At 40.5% G+C, this 14,345-nt stretch overlaps 1 protein-coding gene across 1 annotated transcript; it reads right to left on the reverse strand.

Moving 5' to 3' along the window:
- Nucleotides 1-602: 602 nt before the first annotated feature.
- Nucleotides 603-13,931, reverse strand: CEBPE (CCAAT enhancer binding protein epsilon). The gene is made up of 3 exons (XM_073653256.1): nt 13,771-13,931; nt 7,982-8,497; nt 603-1,627 (listed from the first exon to the last, which is right to left on the reverse strand). The coding sequence occupies exons 2-3, from the start codon at nt 8,426-8,428 to the stop codon at nt 1,313-1,315; spliced, it is 762 nt and encodes a 253-aa protein (XP_073509357.1). The 5' UTR covers nt 8,429-8,497; nt 13,771-13,931; the 3' UTR covers nt 603-1,312.
- Between the last annotated feature and the right edge of the window lie 414 nt (nt 13,932-14,345).

A 14,345-nucleotide genomic window follows, 5' to 3' on the forward strand; every position in this document is an offset into this window, starting at 1 on the left:
CTAAGGAAATCCTGAAAACATCACCTGTTGGTGGGCCTTGAGGACTGAAGTTGGGGAACCGTGACCTAAATCATATATCTCAAGCTAGCAAGTCATCTTAAATCATTTATTAATTTCTTAATATCATTTTAATTATCTACTGTATATGTTTGCAATTGTCACAATTTGAAATTTCTATGCAATAAAATTCTTTTATTCTGAAAATGGTTATTTACAGCATGACATTGCAACCTGAGGTTTAAAAAAATACCTTTGCGATTTATAGTGGGGCATTATAATCATTATTTGGATAAATCAATATCTGTCATTATTTAGAGAATTAAAATAATTCCAATGTAATAGAAAACTTAATTCACAGTATGATGAAAATAAAACATAAAAAAACAAAAACCTGAACTCCTATGCAAAAAAATACAATAAAAGTCTGAGCCATTAAAAGTTTCAGAGCGGCGTGTTTGCACACATAATAAAAATATTGCTTATGAAGATAGATGCAGACTATCGCATTCTGAGTCACATATTCATATTAACCCCCCCACCCCACAGTGTGTCATCTGCCTCTCCCCACCCTAATGATATTTCCCCCACCGCCCCCACCAACAGGATGATGAACTAACTTTGTGGTCACCATTAGCTGCAAACATATGTTGTAATAAGAACATCTCCCTCAGACTTTCAGAGAAAAGTAGATGATGGGGAGAGGTGAAGAAGAGAAAGAGAATAGATAAGAGGGGGGATTAGATGGTGGAAGCAGAAATGGAAGGTGGGTTTATAAGAGCGTGAATGCAGGTGTGATGGGACACAGCTTGGATGATGCAACACCAAAAACAGGAAAGATTGGTGAGAACATGACCAGCAAAGAAGAGTGCAAGTGGAGAGAGAGGAGCAGACACATTTAGTCATTAATGTGTTTCACTTCTTCTTGTGTTTGCTTCCTTTTGCATATATAGAAGTATATTACTATATATATATGTATACCTATATTTATAGACATATCACACAATTTCCCTTGGCCTCTAATCCTGGCTGTCACAAATATAAACAAGTAACACAAGAAAGGAGTCTGTAAATGGGTCCACTGGAGAACTGGGCATGGAGACATCTAGAGACCATAATACGAAAAACATAAATGTTGCTCGCCATGTGGCATAAATTTTTCCTAGATTAACACTGATGCATGAATAAAGTAAAGTACACTCCACAATCATGAACACACAACTTCAATCTTTGGGGAGAAATCTTCCCTGAATCTTTGTTTGCGAGTCTTTGAGTTTCAGCCAATTCCGGTAAGTGGACCTTTATTGAGATATTTTCAGCTGCAAGCTCCAGATGCCTTGGCCAATGCAGCAGCTTCTGGGATTTGTCTGAAAACTCCTCTCAAAGCTTCAAGCTCCTGAGTCAGCTGCTGGATACGGTTACGTAGCTTCTCATTTTCTGCCATGAATTCTAGAGCTCGTTGTTGAGTCTCCAGGTTCCTCCGTTTGGCTTTATCACGGCTCTTACGGACAGCGATGTTATTTCTTTCACGACGCAGGCGATACTCTAGGCTGTCTTTGCTCAGTGATTTCTTACCCTTATGGCTTTGTTCTTTTAATGGAGGGGCAGGCAACATCCCGGAGAGAGAACCCTGAAAATGCAAATTTGAAAAGTTGAAGAAATAAATACATTTACAGATGCAGATTATCAATTATTGCAATCAATAACAAGGTGTCATCCAGATATCCATGTGTCTCAATTATATCTCTCTTTATACGGTTATTATTGGGAAATTGCAACTTTGATCTTGCAAGATCAAAGCTTCTTGCAAGAAAAATCATTCCAGTGGCACTAAATGCATTCATTCAGATAATGAAGACACACACAAACATGGTCAAAATCTTTTTACCTAGAATTATAAGCCATTTTAAACCACGGCACGTGGTGGAAGCTTTTTATAAGGCATAGACCTCCTATCAATTTTGTCAAATCTTTTGCCTTTCTGTGTGACAGAAAGTAAAAACTATGCAAACCATGTGCCACTTTCTAGCATAAATTATAGCAAATTTGTTGGATTGTAGAAGGCCCTGCACCCTGATGAAAGACTCACCCACTTTTCAGAAAAGTGAAGTAAACAGTGGAAAAGGGAGGAAACAAATTCACACACAACTGATGTGAGCTAAAAATTCCACTTTTTCTGACCAGAAACTTTTCTCGTGATATTTACTAAATATTCCCCTTTTTGGCTTATTCTTCACAGGCCAGTGTTCCCTGAACAAGTAGCGTGAGAGCTACATTTGACTCTTCTCTTCTTCTTGATAAGTGAACCCGAACATAAAAGTTCGGGGTCCGTACTGAACAGTTAGTGTCCGGTGCTAAACGCCGAGCACAGACTTCTCCCGGAAGTCCGTTGCAATGGTCGGAGTTTCAGGGGAAGTCCTTTGCAGAGAAAGAGAAATTTCCAGCTCAAAAGTCCGGGTCACCATTGTTTTCAACTTTGGAATAAAATTCGAGTTGGGTACCAGAACCCAAACTTCCATGGGTCCGCTCATCCCTACTCTTGGACCCACTCAGGTGGCTCCTGAAGGGTCCATTCATATATATGGGTTTGTTACATAGTTCACCTCAAATTACATATAGAAATCTGTGTTGAATCCAATGACAATCTATATCCCATGTATGTGAATAGGGTTTTTGCAACATTGCTGTATGCTATGGAAAATGTCTGCATGGTTTTTTGTGCATACCATTGAAAAATTCCGTCACGGAAATAAGTAGCATCTGTGTAACATCCACACAAAAGTCAAGAAGTCAGTCTCAGGTTTTTGCCATAGAAATACCCATTGAATCTAAATTAGTTTTGTTTTCTGGTTTTCGAAAGCCCCTGTCTGCAAGCCGTTTGTCTCAGCTAAAAACAAACTGTGCTTTACTCATCTTCCCCAGGTCCAGAGCTGAGTCTCCGCAACTCTCAGTTCCTGTCATTGTCTGTACCGCTGACATCACATTAACCTTGCTGCAGCAAATCAGTGACCTCAGGAGCTCTGAGTGGCTCATGCCATCAACTCAAGGCAGAGCCACTGAGTTCACTGCATGGCTATCAACGTGACGTCAGCGCTGCAGACAATAGCATACATCGGGAGCAGTGGAGGAGACTCAGTGCTGGACCTGGGGAGGGTGACTAAAGTTAAGTTTATTTGTTTTTTTAAAACAAACTGCAGCGAGGGAACAGAGGTTTTCTGAAACCGGAAACCCCTTTAATGCCAGCCAACGTGTGGACAGAGAAGAACTGTTGGCAGCTGCATATAAACTTGAGGTGCCATGTATGGTAAAGCGTTGTTAAAAGCTAATACCATAAGATTTTTTAGGCCTTTTTTCATTTTTAACAAGCAGTGTGTCTCAATGTCATTTGTCATGCATGAAGGTGGCTTGCAAGCAAGAAAAGGTTCAGAGCTAGTGATGAGCGAGCATACTCGTTACTCGAGACATTTACGAGCATGCTCGGGTGTTTCCCGAGTATCTTCAGCGTGCTCGGGTGTTATGTTTTTGTCTCGCTGTGTGCATGATTTGCGACTGTTTGACAGTTTTAATACATGTGAGGAATGCCTGTTTCTTTCCAAAGCAGTTCTCCTAATCACGGCTCTTACTTTCTTGAACTGTGTGCTTGTTCAAAGTTCCTGCTATCTCTATATGTAAATATTGTGATTACAGTTTAGACTGAAAACAAGCACTGACAAACCTTTAATGTGTAGTAGCAGGATGATGCTGCTTATCAGAACTGTCACTCAAAGAGAAGCATCTGTCTCCCAAGCAACTAAGAAGTAAGGAGAATGCAGAGCTATGAACTGATCAAGAGACAACTTGAGAGAACTTTAATAGAGAGGGTGCCCTGTTCAGGAATTTCATCTCTTGGCCATAATAGCTAACAACTACACACAGCATCTCTTAGGCCAGATGTGTTAAAAATCAGGTCAATTTCGTCCACAAATTGTGGACATGATTAGCTCCATGTGCAGCTCAGTGTGAGCTCCTCCACATAGCAGATGAGTGTCGGAGCTGCCTTCCACTACATGCAATATTCAAGCATGTTAAAAAGGCCAGACTAGTACATGCTGTGACTTTTCCCACATGGTGCTGTCCGTATACTGACCAGTGCACACAAGAACTGACCAAAAATAAGGCCATCTGAACAAGGCCTTACTCTACAGGACTTGTTCTGCCCCACATTACACAGACAATCCATGGATTTGAATGAACACTATTTAACCTTTTTAGGATAAGGACAAGATATAGTGACCAAGTTTTTTGTATTGTTTTTGTTTTTCATTGTCGCACTACAAGAGCCATTAATTTTATTTTGTCAACATAGACATACCGTACAAGTGCCACCCCTCCCCACACCCTTAAAAAATATGCAGCAGAGAGAGGGTCGTTCAGTACGGTACATACCCAATAATTATGCCTCTACAGAAGACCTTTAATATCATCACCCACTACTATACTGCGTTCATGGTCTTGAAGAGTATGAGGCCCTCAAAAATGCCCTCCCCCAGTGATGACCCCACAGCACCCATACAGTATGATGGCCCACTGACCCCACATAGTATGATGTCTCCCACAGCTCCACTTTAAACAATATAATGGCCCTACAGTCTCCACACAGTTTGGTGGACCTATAGCCACCACATAGTATCATGCCCCTACAGTATGATGGACCCACAGCCCACCACCCAGTATCCACCCACAAGAACTGCCATTTTTATTTAAAAATGAAATAAATACTATGCACTTAAATCCGTTCCCCTGCTGCTCTGGTCTGTGCAGTGTGCAGATTGAGTCTCCGCACAGCAGGTGCGATCTTGTGAATTCATCCCTTCTGCTGTGCTGAATCTCAGACACCCAGGATGAATGGTGAAAGTCGGAGCCAGTGGCTCCCTACTTCACCATTGTATTCACCAGTATCGGCGTCCCAAAGATGAAGTTGAAATCGTGACGATGGATAGAGGGAGTGGGGGGCCAGTACTCTTTGCACTGGGACCTCCCAGCTCACAGACCTCATAGTGGCCGGGTGGTGTGCTTCTGTGATGGCATGCCCCTAGCCACAACGGAGAATTCTTGTATGATCTACATATTGTCTGTTGTGATGAAGGTATTGTCCAAAGCAGACTACCATTAGTTACTGTATATGACAACCCTAATGCCACTAGTGCACAATATTATTTAGAGCTGCCACCGTTGGAAGTCACTTAGAGCTCCTGTGCCACTGGTTGGGTAAATAATTTCAAGTTTCCTGTTAGAGATATTCTAATATCTTTATAATGTTAAATATAACACCTACAAATCAGGACTTTATGTTAAAAGTTTATTTTCGGGCAGAACATACATTTTTGCACTCACTCTATTTGACTGCAGATTGCGAATCCTGACACTGTACATGCTCACTGTCAGGATTCCCATCTATTGCTAGCTCAAGCAGTCATCATGTGACAGCAAGTAAGATTTGCATAGTTGTTGTCACGTGCTGACTAGCAACTTTTCGTGCTTCTCTCAATGTTCTATTGACAGAAGAAGATGAGAAACTAGTTAGCATGTTGCTGCAGCTATGCAGAGCACATAGTTGTGGTCATGTGAAGACTGCTCAAACTGACAGTAGAAGCGAATCCTGACAGTGTGCATATTACACACCATAAGGATTCAGCAATCTGCAGTCACACAAAGATACTGCAATCATTTATGCTGAGCCCGGAAAACCCTCTTAATGGAAACATATTTCAAAGAAGGGAGGAGACTAAACAATTACTCTAGGCATGAATCATGCTGCACTCAGCAAACCCTTCCGTTTGGTTAGTAAAAGATGGAAATTGATAGAAAAATCTTATATATGGTCATGACATTCTTTGCTTTCCACTAAAAAAACTATTTTCTTGAGCAATACCATATGAACTCTGTCATAAGACAATTCAGTTGTCTTCTTTTTAACCACTTTTTGCATTTTAATCATCTATATTTAATATTTATTGGGCCTTGCCGGGTTCCCTGTGTAAAGTTTATTTGCTAATTCTGAACTAGCCGGTAAATAGCAGCAATATACCGTACATAACATTATTGGATGTGTAAATAAGAAAAATGATTATTATGCCATATGAAAAGACTTCAAAGCAATAAATATCTGTCAAAAATTATTCTCGCGATTTTTGAAGAGAGAATGCATTATTTTCAAATTCTGGCCATTGAAGATTTAAAGGGGCTTTGCTGGAAATTTGGTATCGATGATAACAGAAAAGGAAGAGCTCACCACGTGTAGTCCACGCCATGGTTAGAGTCTGCATGGTGGGTGCTGATCCTGCTGGCGAAGCACAGCTCAAGAGAATGAGGAGAAAATCCGGCACTTCCATCCAACGAGATAAAAATAAGACTTTATTTGAAAAACACAAAACCTTGAGATCCAAATACATATTAAAACCTGACATATTTCTGGAGCACACAGGTTTCTGTGTGCACCAGAAACGCGTCACATTTTAATATGTGATTGGATCCCAAGTCTTATTTTTATATATCATTGGATGGAAGTGCAGGATTTTCTCCTCGTTCTCCTGACCTATCCACAGGATAGGCTATCAATATCAGATTGGTCGGGGTCTGAGACCAAGCACCCTCCTAATCAATAAATTGCTCCCTAGTCGCCACTGCCAGCACTGAAGATCAGCTCATATATTCTTGTATTGGAGCTGATCTGCAGTATTCTGCAAGGGCCTCTTCACGTTGAATGGACAGATCATCAGTTTCATATGACCAAACAGCCCCTTTAAAGATTGCCTCGAATTATTTTGCCTATTGAAACAGTCAGGCTATTTCATGCACAGAGAGATTAGACATATGAGAAAGTGGAGTCCTTAATGTGAGTTGTAATGAATGAATATGCATACAATGTTCGATCAAGAAGTGTAAGGCTATGTGCCCACGTAGCAGATTTGATGCAGAGCGTTTTTGCCTCTCTCTGGCAGAAAAAAAAACGAATGCAGATTTACATGCATTTTTTCTGCCAGAGAGAAGCGTTTTTTCAGCAGTTTTCCAAGCGATTTTGAGCATCACTTGGAAAAGTGCTGGACAAGTTGGTCACACTATATAAATCCATACAACCGGCATGGGTTTATAATGTGTGAACAACTGATGCTTTAAATGCAGCATTTATAGTAAAAAGAAGAGAATTAAAACGTTAAAAATAAAAAAAAACCTGTATACTAACCTCTCTGGTCTCCTCCAGTCTGCTCCCGGCCGCGTCCTCTCTCCTGTACTGTCACGCGACCATCACCTGACCGCCGATGTCAGCGGTCGCTTGACCATCAGGTGACTAAATGATGTCACCGCAGGTCCTGCCAGGACGCCACGGGACGCCAAGGAGAGAGGACGTGGCCGGAAGCAGATTGGGGGCCGCCGGAGAGGTGAATATACAGGTTTTGCTTATTTTTAACTTTTTTATTTCTTTTTTTCACTGCGTGGTAGCCGGGATGAAGAGGAGTTGTAGTCTCCTCTTCATCCTGGGTACCACACGCACCGCGATTACGCTGCAAATTCGCTGCCATTGAATTTAATTGAAACAAAGCAAATCCACATATACCTGCGGGTTTGCTGCGTTTCAATGTTCCTCAATGGCCGCGAATTTGCAGCGTAATCGTGGTAGAAATGGTCATGCTGCGTTTTGCAACGCAATGCGAATTCAGTGCGCAAATTAGCGCATCATGTCCACAGCACATCCGAATTCACATTGCGTTGCATGGCAGACGGTTTACAAGCGTTTTCGTGGCATTTTTGCAGCCGTACAAACACCGCAAAAATGCTACAAAAACGCTACGTGGGCACATGGCCTAACACCTAGTTGTTAATGAATTCATACATTTCCTGGAGATATAACAAAGGAATTGTACAATGCAAAGTTCAAAGAAAAGCTGCTCTCGATATTCCCTGGGGAAAGTACTTAGGGAATTTCAGTGAAGTGGAGATCTCTCACCTTCAACACACGGAGTGCAGGGTGTACTCCCTCCATCTGAGGAGGAAGATGCATTGCTGTCTGTGCACATTGTGCAGCCTGGTACTGTAGAGTATTGCACACAGTCCTGTGTGATCCACGTGTCTCCTCCTTCACAATCACTCCGCCAGACTCATATCCTCCTATTCGACGTTCTGGCATCATGCCGTGTGGGTAGGCATACAAAGCAGCTCCCGACAGCCCTTCTGAGGGAAGATACTGATATGATGCTTTAAGTCGTTCCTGCTTCATAGGAAACAGATCAGACAAAAGTTCTTCTCCTGACTCAATGTATGTGGATAGATCCACAGAGGTCTCAGGGTCACAGAGATTGCCCCCTACAATCTCTGCTTGAGATGCTCCCATACGGGAAGGGTAGCCTGAAACTTGACCACGTTTTTCACACTCATAGTAGTTGTTTAGAGACATTCTTTGCACAGGAGTCTTCTTCTATCCAAGCCTTTCACCACACTTCTCTACATAAAAAGGGCAAGACCACTATGGAAACAAAAGAGTTTGGATTTAGTTATCTCTACATGCTAAACATTAAAGGGAGTATTTATAAGCACAGAATGACTGTTCAAATCAAGCACAGGCGCTCGGTGCACCCTTGGTGTGGCCAAACATTTAAATGCACCTTCTTTCCTGCTTGTTTTCCATCGATCTCTGGTTGCCCTCCTCTGGCTTTATAAAGTCAAAGATGACAATCAAATAGGGAGGAAGGGATTTTAGAGAAAACAAGTAAGTAATAAGGAAAAAAAGTAGGTGGGAAGGTTCATGTTTGGCCATGCCAAGGGTGTACCAAGTGCCTGTGCTTGGTTTGAACAGTCATTCTATGCCTACAGACTCCCTTTAACACATAATTACCTCCATAATTAATAATACAAAATGTACTGGTCATACAACAGCTGACAAAGAGTTGTGTAACCTGTGCAATTAAATAGGAGGCACATGAGCTGTCCGGCAGAATAAACCTTATCAATAGCCTGCCAAAGAAGGTCTATCATCACTATGACCCTTAATATGAATAGTGTGGAAATCTTATTGAGACATTATATAACAATGATGTTAGATTATGTTAATTTGTGTATGGATCTTTTATTTGATTATTCATTTTGGTATTATATTATTATACTGTTTAGTGCTTCAAATTTGATTCCTTTATCATCACTTGGGGTGTGGAGTACGGCCGGCGGAATCCCTAGACACCTCTCCTGCATACATGTAAGCGGCTACTTATGTGTCATAGACCCAGCTGCCTGCACATCTCTCCTTAACTACCTCTCTGCATTTGTACTCCATTTACATTTCCATTTTACTTGAGTTAGCGATAATTTGCTGCATTTGCACTTTATCCTTTGACTATCTATGGCTACACATACCCCCAAAATCTTTTCAGTCTACCTCTTAGCATTTATACCTGTATCTGTAGCCGGTCACAATTGTCAGAATTTGCACCCTACCTTGTTGATAATAAACTACATTATTGTTAGTGATAATTCATTGCATTGGCACTTTATTCTTTGACGATCTATGGCTACATATACCCTCCAAATCTTTTCAGTCCACTTCTTTGCATTTGCGCTTTATTTGTAGTCGGTGACAACTGTTAGCATGTGCACTTTATTTCCTTGATGATTAACTACAGGACATACAGTACAGACCAAAAGTTTGGACACACCTTCTCATTTAAAGATTTTTCTGTATTTTCATGACTATGAAAATTGTACATTCACACTGAAGGCATCAAAACTATGAATTAACACATGTGGAATTATATACTTAACAAAAAAGTGTGAAACAACTGAAAATATGTCTTATATTCAAGGTTCTTCAAAGTAGCCACCTTTTGCTTTGATGACTGCTTTGCACACTCTTGGCATTCTCTTGATGAGCTTTAAGAGGTAGTCACCGGAAATGGTCTTCCAACAATCTTGAAGGAGTTCCCAGAGATGCTTAGCACTTGTTGGCCCTTTTGCCTTCACTCTGCGGTTCAGCTCACCCCAAACCATCTCAATTGGGTTCATGTCTGGTGACTGTGGAGGCCAGGTCATCTGGCGTAGCACCCCATCACTCTCCCACCTTGTCAAATAGCCCATACACAGCCTGGAGGTGTGTTTAGGGCCATTGTCCTGTTGAAAAATAAATGATGGTCCAACTAAACGCAAACTGGATAGAATAGCATGCCGCTGCAAGATGCTGTTGTAGCCATGCTGGTTCAGTATGCCTTCAAATTTGACTAAATTCCCAACAGTGTCACCAGCAAAGCACCCCCACACCATCACACCTCCTCCTCCCTGCTTCACGGTGGGAACCAGGCATGTAGAGTCCATCCGTTCACCTTTTCTGCGTCGCAGAAAGACACAGTGGTTGGAACCAAAGATCTCAAATTTAGACTCATCAGACCAAAGCACAGATTTCCACTGGTCTAATGTCCATTCCTTGTGTTCTTTAGCCTAAACAAGTCTCTTCTGCTTGTTTCCTGTCCTTAGCTGTGGTTTCCTAGCAGCTATTTTACCATGAAGGCCTGCTGCACAAAGTCTCCTCTTAACAGTTGTTGTAGAGATGTGTCTGCTGATAGAACTCTGTGTGGCATTGACCTGGTCTCTAATCTGAGCTGCTGTTAACCTGCGATTTCTGAGGCTGGTGACTCGGATAAACTTATCCTCAGAAGCCGAGGTGACTCTTGGTCTTTCTTTCCTGGGGCGGTCCTCATTTGACCCAGTTTCTTTGTAGCGCTTGATGGTTTTTGCAACTACACTTGGGGACACTTTCAAAGTTTTCCCAATTTTTCGCACTGACTGACCGTCATTTCTTAAAGTAATGATGGCCACTCGTTTTTCTTTACTTAGCTGCTTTTTTCTTGCCATAATACAAATTCTAACAGTCTATTCAGTAGGACTATCAGCTGTGTATCTACCAGACTTCTGCACAACACAACTGATGGTCCCAACCCCATTTATAAGGCAAGAAATCCCACTTATTAAACCTGACAGGGCACACCTGTGAAGTGAAAAGCATTTCCGGTGACTACCTCTTGAAGCTCATCAAGAGAATGCCAAGAGTGTGCAAAGCGGTCATCAAAGCAAAAGGTGGCTACTTTGAAGAACCTAGAATATAAGACATATTTTCAGTTGTTTCACACTTTTTTGTTAAGTATATAATTCCACATGTGTTAATTCATAGTTTTGATGCCTTCAGTGTGAATGTACAATTTTCATAGTCATGAAAATACAGAAAAGTCTTTAAATGAGAAGGTGTCTCCAAACTTTTGGTCTGTACTGTATATTATTGATGTAATTATTCCAGCATACTCCTCTGTATAAACTTTCCCTATTTTGATTATCAACACATGTAGTAGCCATGGTAGCTCTTCTTTTCTGTTTTTGCACTTGCCTCTCACAAAGAGCATATTACTACCAAGTGATTTGGGATAGAATTATATATTAAGGGGGTATTGTTTGTATACCTATTCATATGACCATCATTTTTTTGTTCAAGGATTTATATTTCATCTCATTGTGATTATGAGTAGTGTTGTTCGGCATTTCAAATTCGTGTTCGGGTTTCCGGCTTGTTCGCGCCAAAAAATCGGCTAAAATCGTGGCAGATCAGGGATGTTCGCAGGCGGAGCCGATTTTTTGGCACGAACAAGCCGGAACCCCGAACACGAACATGAATTTGAAATGCCGAACAAATTCGCTCAACACTAATTATGAGTACTGTGCTGAAGGATTTATACTTTATTAGAATGTTTTACTAACTATGGTGGTGTGGGCCAGGTCTTTTGCATGTCTTTAATGCAGTGTTCACTATCTTAATGAAATACTACACAGCTTTATCTACATTTTTGGCTTTTAATTGTTTGAAATAAAGTATTTACGATTTTATTTTTTGTCTATACTCCTTTTTTTACCCAAGACTATACGTCAGAGGGTATTGTGTTATTTATTGATGGTTGGAGTAACATATTGATGGGTTGACTATGTTCTAATCCAAGAAGAATCATTTCAGAACTTTTTACCACCTTTAATGTCACCAATAATCAGTACAAATCCACTGAGAAACAAACTGAAATATTTTTTTTGATAGCGAAAATAAAATTAACAAAATTAAAATAATATGGTTGCATAAGTGCGAACACTGTGTAATAATTGGGTTGTGTTCAGAATTAGTCAGTCACATTTTGGGCTCCGTCCCACAAGCGTACAACTCGGACAAGTGCTATCCAATGTTTTATCGGATAGCACTCGGACCAATGTTACTCTATGAGGCAGTGCTGATCTTCATTTTTTTTCTCATGCCAATTTAGCATGAGATAAAAATTGCAGCATGATTCAAACTGCTCCACAAATTGGATGACACGCACCCATTCAAGTCTACAGGTGCGTGTGAAACATCAGACTGCACTCGGATGTCATCCCAGTGCAGTTGGATATCCGCGGACTCGGACAATGGAGAAGATGGAGAAATTATGTTCTCCATCTTCTCCTCACCAGTTCTACGATTCTCTCCTCCGGATCACAGTAAGCTGACACTCTGATCAAACTGGGATCAGAGTTTGATTGGAGAGTCATTAGCATAATTGAGATGATTCTCTCTCATGAGAGAATCAACGCTCCTGTGAGCGAGCCCTTAAACTGATGTTAGATAGTAATCTGTACACAGCTGCCATCATTTAAAGTGATTCTTACTAACCCCATATAAAGTTTAACTGTTCTAGTAGGATTTTCCTGACATTTTCTTAGTCACATTTTCAACAATAACAATGGATCACAAACAGCTTGCAATACAACAAAGGTATCCCATTGTTGAAAGTTATCAGTTGGTAGACCGTAACAACATTTCTTCCAAGACATTAGATATACCATGGAACACTGTGAAGACGGTTATCAAGAAGTTTCCTAAATTTGACAGAAGCAAGATTTACCTAGAACTGGATGTCCCTCAAAAATTTATGAAATAACAAAAAAATTGGTCCTAGAAATTTCTGGCAAGTGCTGGTTGTGTACTGCATGTGACAACAATCTCCCATATTCTTCACGTCTGACCTATGGCATAGGGTTTCAAGACAGAATCCTTCTCTTACAAAGAAAAATATCCAAGCCCATCTATGTTTTGCCAAAACAGACATCAAGTCTCCCAAAAGAATATGGTAAAATTTGTTATGGTCTCATGAGACCAAGGTTGAACTTTTTGCCCACAATTCCAAAAGGAATAGCTAATTCTAGATGTGCCATGCTGATAGACGGCCATCCAAAATGACAGAATGTTGTCATAAATTCAAAGGGTACTTCAACAAAGTATTAGCATAAGGGTGTGCATATTTATGCAACCACATTATGTTAGTTCTATATTTTTCTTTTTCAACCCAAAAAATGTTTTCAGTTCACCTTTCAATTGAATTGTAAAGATTATAGGTGCCGTTAAAGGTAGAAAAAGTTGTTAAATTATTATTCTTGGTATGATTTTTTTTACATGATAAAAACCTGGTATTTTACGAGTGGTGTGTAGACTTTTTATATCCACTGTACATATATAATGTATAAATATAGGAACTTAGTTTTTCTTAAAGAAATTACGGTTATCTAATATAGTCAATCAGTAAGCAGACCTCATCTTCACTCCTATCATGCTGGATGGAGAATATCATGAATTTACATATTAGCCATTGTGATACTAAATAAATAATATACATTACACAGATTATCTGTAATAAGTATATAAATATATAAATGTTTCAGGTTTGTCACCGTATGGTTAATAATTACCTGTGTTAATCGATTGTTCTCTTTCTCACACGTCTCACTCTCACAACGTGCCCCTTTGGAGTAAAGGTTTTCTCACACCCTGACTTAGTCCCAGGGGATGACTATAACACCTGATGCTGACTGCAAGTCTGAAGAAGATCACGATGGGGGGGTTATCATCTATATTACTATCTGTCCCCTCCCTGTGGCTGACAGATTCCGCCCCCCCCCCCCCCCCATGATCTCCTCATCAGGAAGACAACTGATTTCCCAATGGGGCTGGTGCAATCCAGACACTGCTCTGAGTTTATCAGTTCTCACCACATGGTCCCACAGCACCCAGTAACGGCTACCTTACAGTGCATCTTTACATGGATGGGATATTAACCCATTGCCAACTAATGTGATGTTAAGAGATATCATAGTGAGAAGGAAGTGTAAGAGTATTTGTTCTTGTGATAGATCTTTATTACAGGAATAGATGTGTGATGCACATACGTGAGTCGCTGGTTTACAGTTCACGTTTATACAGATATTACCTTTATGCAACCAGATTAGACTGTACTTTTTTCCCTGAAGTTGTATTTAGCAGTAAG

This window comes from Phyllobates terribilis, unplaced genomic scaffold (assembly GCF_046119375.1).
Source record: "Phyllobates terribilis strain yellow unplaced genomic scaffold, ASM4611937v1 Scaffold_1__5_contigs__length_1240528914, whole genome shotgun sequence".
NCBI classification, from domain to species: domain Eukaryota; kingdom Metazoa; phylum Chordata; class Amphibia; order Anura; family Dendrobatidae; genus Phyllobates; species Phyllobates terribilis.

Excerpts from the sequence above, each read along its gene's own strand:
- CEBPE (XM_073653256.1), bottom strand. The coding sequence starts at position 8,428 with ATGTCTCTAAACAACTACTATGAGTGTGAAAAACGTGGTCAAGTTTCA. Across the intron at positions 1,628-7,981 it reads CTGCACTCCGTGTGTTGAAG|GGTTCTCTCTCCGGGATGTT; the intron begins GTGAGAGATCTC and ends TTGCATTTTCAG.